This window comes from Ctenopharyngodon idella, chromosome 1 (genome assembly GCF_019924925.1).
Source record: "Ctenopharyngodon idella isolate HZGC_01 chromosome 1, HZGC01, whole genome shotgun sequence".
NCBI lineage: Eukaryota > Metazoa > Chordata > Actinopteri > Cypriniformes > Xenocyprididae > Ctenopharyngodon > Ctenopharyngodon idella.
The window spans coordinates 41,504,364-41,513,947 of NC_067220.1; the positions used below are offsets into that span (position 1 = coordinate 41,504,364).

At 38.8% G+C, this 9,584-nt stretch overlaps 1 protein-coding gene across 2 annotated transcripts in view; it reads right to left on the reverse strand.

Annotated features, from left to right (window-relative positions):
• The window catches only part of usp34 (ubiquitin specific peptidase 34), a 51,540-nt gene extending 42,919 nt beyond the window's left edge, over positions 1–8,621 (reverse strand). For both annotated transcript variants that reach the window (XM_051895367.1, XM_051895358.1), the window contains exons 1-3: positions 8,278–8,621; positions 3,710–3,794; positions 1,761–2,232 (exon numbers count right to left, since the gene is read on the reverse strand). In XM_051895367.1, coding sequence (XP_051751327.1) covers positions 1,761–2,232; positions 3,710–3,794; positions 8,278–8,320 — 600 coding nt within the window. In that variant the 5' untranslated portion in view covers positions 8,321–8,621. The remainder of the gene's footprint in view (positions 1–1,760; positions 2,233–3,709; positions 3,795–8,277) is intronic.
• Between the last annotated feature and the right edge of the window lie 963 nt (positions 8,622–9,584).

Genomic DNA, 9,584 nt, shown 5'->3' on the forward strand with positions numbered 1-9,584 from the left:
ACTAGATAATCGTCATTGATTAATCCATGTATGTGTTTATTTTTTTTACTTTTTTGACCTCATAATATGTAATCAAATAGTCATAACTCGATCTTCCAGTGAAATGACAGACCTTTCTCTGGTGACATCGACTTGAGTGCAATCGACTCATTCAACGTTCACATCTCAACATCCAATCAACAACTGATACACAGGACCAAGTCCCTGGCCTACATTTTTTGCATTCTAAAAGTTGTAACTTCTTCCTGAGTCTCTCCATCAGTGTCTGACTCCGGTTTGAACAATGTAAGGCTGAACACCGTTACTGACAATCCTCATTTTGGCTGCGTGAGATTCTCCAGCTTTGTTGTTGGTGAGCGACTGAAGCACGAGCTGTTAAAGCTCCACCCTCTTCTGGAAAGGGGGCCGGGAGCAGCAGTTCATTTGCATTTAAAGGGACACACACAACAAAGGAGTGTTTTTGCTCACACCCAAATAGGAGCAAATTTGACAAACTATAATAAATGATCTGTGGGCTATTTTGAGCTGAAACTTCACAGACACATTCTGGAGACACCAGAGACTTATATTACATCTTGTAAAAGGGGCATTATCGGCCCCTTTAAAGTCAGCATGAATTCAAAATTGACCCGATTTACTTTATTAGTCTAGTGGTAAACAATTTATCTGTGCAAGTTAATCCACAAAAGAAATTTTGTCTTCATAATCTTTAATCAATATCTGCCAATGTACTTCCCCTCCGGAACGCCTTTCCTTCTCTGATGACGTCAGTTTAACGGCTTGGGTAGAGTGTCCCCTAAAACTGTCAGTCTGCTGCAAGCTTTGACAGCAAATGGAACAGCTACTTTTCTAGATGCAATCAATTCCCAGAGGGGAAAAAAACAAGCCATACCCTCTATTTTTCCCATTCATTATTCCATTTCACTCAGAAAATACGTCACAATACAGAAGTAAAGTCAGTCGGAACTTTAAAGTGTTAGTTCACCCAAAAATTAAAATTCTGTCATTAATTACTCACCCTCATGTTGTTCCAAACCCGCAAGACCAATGTTCATCTTCAGAACACAAATGAAATTTTAAAAAAAATATTTTTTTAATGAAATCTGACAGCTTTCCGTCCCTCCATTGACAGCTACGTAACTGACACTTTGACGCTTCAAAAAGTTCATAAAGAGATTGTAAAACTATGAATTAAGTAGTTTAGTCCAAATTTTCTGAAGAGACTTGATCGCTTTATTTGATGAACAGATTGAATTTAGGCTTTTATTCACCAACGTGCACATCAGATGTGGTAAACGTGTGTTTGCTTGACATGCGAGAACCAGTGAGGTTTCATTCTCGTGTGTAACGCAGCACGTTTGAGCTTCCGGAAGAGGTATGTTCTCGCGCTTCAAGCTGGTTCGGTTGAGCTTTTGTTTATGTTCACTGTTCAATGTTTACACGTAAATAAAAGCCTAAATTCAATCTGTTCATCATATAAAGTTTATATGGATTAGTTTTACGATCTCTTTATGAACTTTTTGAAGCGTCAAAGTGTCAGTTTCGTAGCGGTCTATGGAGGGACAGAAATCTCTCAGATTACATTTAAAAGATCTTCATTTGTGTTCCGAAATTAAACGAAAGTCTTAGAGGTTTAGAACGCCATGAGGGTGAGTAATTAATGACAATGTTCATTTTGGGGTGAACTAACCCTTAAAATGCCTCAGAAAAATACTTTGCGAATACAGTTGAAGAGCGCTGTATATATGAGCACGTATTACCTCTATAGTGGGGTGTGTGTTGTGTTTGTAGGCCGTGTACAGGGGGAACTGGATCTGGAAGATCTTGGCAGCACACAGCAGCAGTTTCTCCTGGTCTTCTGTGCTCCAGGATGCAAACAGGTCCAGGCCGCTCTCGTTCCCGCTCTCGCCCGCCGTAGGCTCGCTGAGCCTGGGCTGGGGGTCCGGTTTGACCCCCTGCTTTTGGTTCTTGTGCTGATCACCATCCTCTGCTCCACCGTCCTCATCAGCCGAGTCCCGTTCCACATTAAGAGGCTCGTCCTCATTGGGTGAAGGCTGCGGCTGGGCGGAGCCCCATTCGGACTCCACCCCCTCAGTCCTACTGTTGCCATGGCCATTGCGTAGGCGGTCCCTAAGGTTGGTTACTTGGGTGATGACCAAGTTAATGAGGGCATAAACCAGTTGGCTGAACACCTCGAGGTGCTTGTATTCTTTAAAACAACACAGACACTGCCTGCAAACGAACACAGAGAGAGTCAAACGTTATTCAAGTTCTACCTTCTTGTGTGTTTGTTTATGAAATATTTTATCTAAGTTCAGCTACCAAGAAAATAGACTGTAACACTCTCAGCATTGCTTAACATATGCGACTGTGCTTAAATCCACTCCACAGATTCCTCCCAAACCAGCACAGGAAGGCCCTGTCCCAAATAGCACACTTCATGTGCACTTGCAGTCTTGTGGACTTACAATGGTCACAGATCCGTAGGGTGTCACATTTTACATTTAAGGTTGCTGAAGGGTGTTCGCGAGCGCCCCCTTTACAGCCAATATGCGCTTCCCTGTGCACTTTTGCCGAGCACGCACTGAATCGAGCTCTGCTGCAGACTTCTACCTGACAGTCAAAGCAGCGTTACGTTAAGTGTGGACTCAGAGGATGACTGCAAAGGCTTAGGGCTCTATTTAGGACAGGGCCAAAAGTTTGCATCTGAGCATGCTCATTTAGTGTGCTTAACACACTGAACTACAGCAGGTCAAAGGTCAAACAACACAGATCATAAATTCTTCTATAATTAAACAGCCATGACGACAAAGTAAACGATGCAGGATGGAGTAAAAACATATGAATCATTAAGTGAATCAGTAAGCAAATGAGAAAAAAAAAAGAGGATAAATTAAGAAGGTATGTAAGTGAACAAGAGAATGAATGAATGAATGAGTGAGTCAGTGAGTGAATTGCTGTGTGAATGAGAATGAATGAATGAGTGAATCAGTAAGTGAATGAGAATAAATGAATGAATGATTGAATGAAGTGATTGAATCAGTGAGTGAATGAGAATGAACTAATGAATAAATTAAGACAGTATGTAAATGAACAAGAGAATGAATGAATGAATGAATGAATGAATGAATGAATGGAGTGAGTCAGTGAGCGAATCGTTGAGTCAATGAGAATGAATGAATGAGCGAATCAGAGCAAGTCAGTAAGTGAATGAGTAAGTGAATGAGAATAAATGAATGAGTGAATCGATTAGTGAATGCGAATGAATGAATGAAGACAGTGAGTGATTGGACAAAGGAACCAATGATTGATCAAGTGAATGATTGATCAAGTGAATGAATGTGTGAGAGATTGAATGAGTGAATGTAGGGCTGCACAATTTTGGGGGGAAAATGTAGTTGATTTTTATGATAAAAATTGTGATTGCAATAAATGCAGTTAAAAAACTCCAGGTTTTCTGTGCTTTGTAGGGCTGTGCAATTTTATTATTATTACAAAATAAAAATATAAAAAGTACTGAATAAAAACAAAATAAGAAATTTTACTATTTTAATATTTCACCATAAAATACAATTTTTTTCCATATAAGTAACTTTGGATAAAAATGTTGACTAAATGAATAAACTGGAAAAGAAATGAATGAGTGAATGAAGGATCTGAATGTTTGAGAGAGTTAATGAAGTGAATATGAGAATGAATGAGTGCTGACCTCTGTGTCCATGTGCTGATGTAAGTGAAGACTCTTAAGGCATGTTCCTTCTTCAGCTGCAGGTCTGAGCTGTCTGCATCCGAGACTGAGACACAGAGAGAGAGAGAGAGAAAGAGAGAGAGAGACACACAGACAGAGAGAAAACCGTTAGTGAAGAGGCCACAGGGTCCTGGGACTGTCTGAAATCAGCTCAGTGTTAGAGACACATAGCAAACTCACACACAAACACACAAACACTAAAACACGACTTACACACTTAAGTTTAGTAGTTAGTACTCTAACATAGTATGTTATGAGTTTTTTCACATCATTAAGAATAATATTGATACAGGCAAGTACAGTTGCCTTTTTTTTTTTTACCATAAATTTCACAGTTTTTTTATTTACATTGTATAAGACTGGACCAGGCATGATCATTGCAGATGATCACATGACATTCTGATTTGCAGTACCTTAACATCCATTTAGGTGCCTGCCCCACAACCACACACACACACACACACACAGAGCGCAATTAATGGTTTCCACGGCGACGAGGGAGTTGGTGGACTTGGGAATGCTACCTTGGGGTAGTAAAGTTCACTCGAGCAGCTGGTTAGCCTTGACCTACATGAGATTTTATTCCTTTCTTTTTTTCTTTCTGTAAAACGGCTTTCCTGTCTTTTTTTCTCTGCCACTTCCACACAGCTCTACAGTAACAATTCAGGGCATTGTGTTCACGCCGGACTGAGAAACAGTTTGACTGCACTGTGATATGAGGATCCGTTATCAAAGCCGTTATTCTGAAAACTCAAAACCACAAAAGCAGCAAAAATCTCACAGCACGGAAAAAGAAAGAAAACAGCACACAGACTGAATGATATTATTTGGTGCTTTTCAGGGGGGAAACAGTCTGACCTTATTGACCTATAGGAATAATTCACCCAAAAATTATGTTCTGACTTTATTTTATATCTGACTTTATATCTGTGAAACATAAAAGAAGACATTTTGAAGAATGTTCATGCTGCACTTTCCATACAGCTCTGAACATGCACCATAAAAGTGTGTGCTATATTACAAAAACAAGTTCACTTTTTGTTAAGTCATGAAATCGGGCAAATTTGAATATGGAAAACAAAAACAAGATACAAGAGCTTGGATAGAGGGGAAGTTTTTCAGTAAATGACAACTTAAATTTGGTCTGTTCCTCACACAAAGCTATCACAAGACTTAGCAGTACAGACTAATTTTACGATGCATTTTTTTTTTGTCCTTTTTGAATATTCAAAGGTCAACATCTACTCTTGCTGCCCAGTAAAAACCTGTGTGAACAGTTTAAATCCTCCTAAATCAAGGTCTTACGGGTTTGGAACGTCATGAGAGCAAGTAAATAATGACAGATCTCTTTCATAGAAGACCCATTCCTTTAAAAAATACAGTTAAAATGCGTTGTGATTCATATCTTTTTATGATGTCTGGCACAACTGGTTTAGTGGCTGTCTGGCTGCTTCTGACCTTTCAGAAAATGTGAAATTACAGAGTATGCATAAACAGATGTCTGCTGACAAATACAGGGAGTGTGCGCACAAACACACACACACACACACACACACACACACACACACACACACTCTTAAGACTGCATTATAGCTGGAAAACCTCTTTCCTGAACACAAACACACAGCAGATTGTGTCAGATTAACACTGTAAACTGGCCCACACAATTAAAGGGTGTGTTTCTGTTGTCTATCTACACACTGCATTTGAGGGGTCAAATGTTAAGCTGCCCATGCACATATGGGGCTGCCACTCACTATGAGGGGGATATAGACACAAGACATGCCCGAAGGGCAAAAACACACATGGTAACTCACAAATACACTATCAAATCATTCACAAATAGTAGCAGTATTGATGTTTAATATTATATTTGTGTATATACAGACATACAGGGTTTGACATTAACACCCGCCAACCCGCCAACCCGCCAAATGTGGGTGAATTTCAGCAGCGGCGTGTAACGCAGTCACTCCTACTAGCCACTTTGGTGGGATGAATTTTACACATAATATATACATTGCAGTCTTTTAAAAAGGCATCTGAAATAAACTAAGTGCAATGTAGTGCTGTCAAAAATATTGATTTTTCAATATATAGATACTGAAATATCTGAAATGCTTCCAATACTCAATTTCCTCAGAATAGATACACGATACCAGCTGCGCTTTCTCTCTCTCTCATCTCTCCGACAGCAAGTTGACACACAAACCCGCCTCCCCTCACTCACTTGTTTCATTTGCTCCAGATGAATATTGTTTGTGTTACAGGGCCTTGAATTTCAGCGTGGGATTATGCATATTGCACATAATTTTACTCATTCTCGCAGATTTTGTTCTCACACCCAAAGTGCGGCACATAAAGCCACCTCTTAGTACTAAATTGAGTTATTTTTCGCTGCTTATTGCACTTAAACAGTCAAATACACACAAAATAATGTCAAAACGCCGGTCTTGGTGTAACAGTATAATGGATCCGTGCGTCAGGTCTTAAAGTGACAGCAGCCTAATATACCTGCTGCCAAATTATGAAATAATATTAAAAATATCTGTATGTCAGTTTTTCCCCATGGTATTGTTGTCAAAATTGTGGCCAGTGAAAATGCTGAGGGGCTAGTAACTTTGGAAAACCATTAGACACAGTGGCTGGTGAGCAAAAAAGTTGATGTCAAGCCCTGTATATACATTATTTTGATACTTTCATCATCCATCTTCAAAAACAATTCATACCAAACTGCTGGAAAGGAACGAAGATTAAACAGATCACATGACCGCACCAGAACCTCTAACAGCAATTTAGGCAAACATCTCTCTATAGGAGGGAAGTGTGCATAATGCTTCAGAAGTTCAAAACTGCGACACTCACTCACGACAGAACATTTCACATTCAAAATCACACTGAAATTCATCCTGGCTGAGATAAATCATGACATCCATCTCAATAGAAAAGTAATACTTTCAGGCTTTGGTGCAATATGACAATCTGACACTTCAGGAAGTGATGACAGCAAAACAACACCTGTGAGATTCAATTTCATAGAAAAAAAGCAAACTCATTTATAAGTCACTAGCAAAACAGCACCAAAAACACCACGGTACGATTATGTTTTTGGACATGTTATTACAGTGATGCCATAGATTTTGCATTTTGGTTATGGTGTCGTTATAATACCATGTTTTTTGGACATCATGTAACATTATAGTATTGTGTTTTTATAACATGGTAACAATATGTTTTTTACATTATCATACGAATTTAACTGTATTATTTGGAGTACTATATCAATGTGGAAATCATTCATTACCATGGTATATATCATCTGACATCATATCCATACCACCACAATACCTTGTTTGGAATTTACCATGGTAAGGTCATGTTTTTTGACATGTATCATAGTAATTCCACTGAATTATCATGCATATACTGTCGTAATCTTGCAGTACAATAGTATATACCAAAAAGTATCATCTGACATCATAACTATACTGAGAGAGAACCATGTTTTTTTGGAATTTACCATGATAATATCACATTTTTTAATATGTATCATAGGAATTCCACTGAATTATCATACATATACTGTGGTAATCTTGCAGTACAATGCTATATACCAAAAAATAACATCTGGCATCATAACTATACCAACAGAGTGCCATGGTTTTGGAATTTACCGTGGTAATGTCGGTAATGTTTTTCATAATAATTATTCAAAGAGTATTGCCAATACCATGTACAATACAATAGTATATATATCAAAGAACTATGTTATTACAATCACTGCACATCTACAGCATCAAACACTGTCTTTACACACCGAGACATCAGTACTGAAGCAAAAGAAGCGCATTAATCCACATCACACTCTCTTCCATCCAACAAAGCACACAAACACAAATACTGCCTGAATCCTGTCCAGCAGCCATCAGCGGGCCAAAAACTGCAAAAACACTCACATCATGACTGTCAGATCACTTTAGATTTCATAAATCACTCGGTCAAACAGAATTAAAGTGCGGATTGGATTGTGTTGGATGATCAGATGTTGATCTGTGTGCATTGTGAGGGATGACAATGTCAAAAACACTTCTGTTCCGGCTAATGCTAATGCTAATGTCAGTTCAACTTCCCATCAGCCTCCAAACATATGGAAACAAATTGATGTTCAACGCACACATAAATGTCTTCTAGAGCTTGCCCTTTAAAATAAACAGTAGATTTTGTATCTAATCTTGATTGGCGATTTAATGCTGAAATTGTGAGAGGCTAACACGTTCTAATAGCATTGCATTAATAAAAACAGATCTCAAAAACAAACAAAACACAAATAATGACAGCCAAAAGGTGCTTGAGCGCTCTTTTAAATGCACATGTTGACAAAAGTGTGGAAGATTAAATACTAAACATGAAAATCTGCGCTAATGTGAGGCAGTGGGACGCATGCTCGGACAGTCATGCTAACAACTTGCTGCAAACAACTATAAAAACACAACAAACACACAAAAAACAAATAAATGCTGTTGACTTACTCTCATTGAGCACCTCCAGCAGCTCGGCGCAGTTCTCACACATGGTTCATAAAGGCGGAAAGTGTATTCAGACCATTGGAGAAATAAAATGTTGCCTGTTTTTCTCTCTGTCTTTTTAAGGGGGTGTTTAAGGCCCGACGAAATGCTTGATGACGGCTCGTTATTTTGAGACAACACAACCAGGGAGGTTTGGGCTCATGCAAGCGGGATTATTTGCCGAAATGTCGAGGGTGAAGACAGTAAATGTGAGGCACTAAAGGAGCGGAGAGTCAGTCTCCGAGCAGAGCGTTACTGTGCAGACTAGCACATACGGGAGCCATGATGAACAGGGGACGGTAGTTACACTTCGGTTGTTTCCGCCGGAGGCCTCGGAGATGTTCGGGTCTTTCCGGGAATGTTCGCGTTCGCTCGGAGGCAAGTGGATAACATTGTGCGAGACATCGTCTGTTTCCGCCGAGTCGTCGTTCAGTGCGTTCGGCTTTTTTCGGAAAACTAGCAAAGAGAAAGGGAGGGGCGACCGTTTGTTACACATCGGCTGTTTTCGTCAGCTCCGCCTGCTTCCGGCCTTTCTTCGGAAATCTCGCGATTTCTCGCAGTCGAGCACGTGTACGTGTGATGTTTTAATTTTGATATATGCACTGTATGACACAATCCATTTTGGTGTAATTAATTGATTGTATATAACAGTAAGATTTTTTAAAATAAATTATTTTATTCAGCAAGGACGCATTAAATTGATCAAAAGTGAGACATTTATAATGTAACAAAAGATTTCTATTTCAAATAAATGCTGTTCTTTTGAACTTATGAAGCAGCACAACTGTTTTCAACACTGATAAATGTTTCTTCGAATCGAATTAGCATATTAAACATCGAATTAGCATATTAAACGATTTCTGAAGGATCACGTGACACTGAAAACTGGCGTAATGCTGAAAATTCGGCTTTGATCACAGGAATAAATTACATTGTAAAATAAATTACAATAGAAAACAGTTATTTTAAATGTTGCCGCTTTTCCTGTAATTTTGATCAAATAACTGCAGCCTCAGTGAGTATACATCATCCAAAAACACTTAAAAAAGCTTGCCGACCGCTAACCGTTGAACAATATCAGTATCACGTGAACCTGAAGACTGCCGTAACGCTGGAAATTCAGCTTTGATCACAGGAATAAATTACATTGTAAAATATAATACAATAGAAAAGAGTTTTTAAATGTTGCCATTTTTACTGTAATTTTAATCAAATAACTGCAGCCTCAGTGAGTATACGTCATTCAAAAACACTTAAAAAAAAAAAAAAGC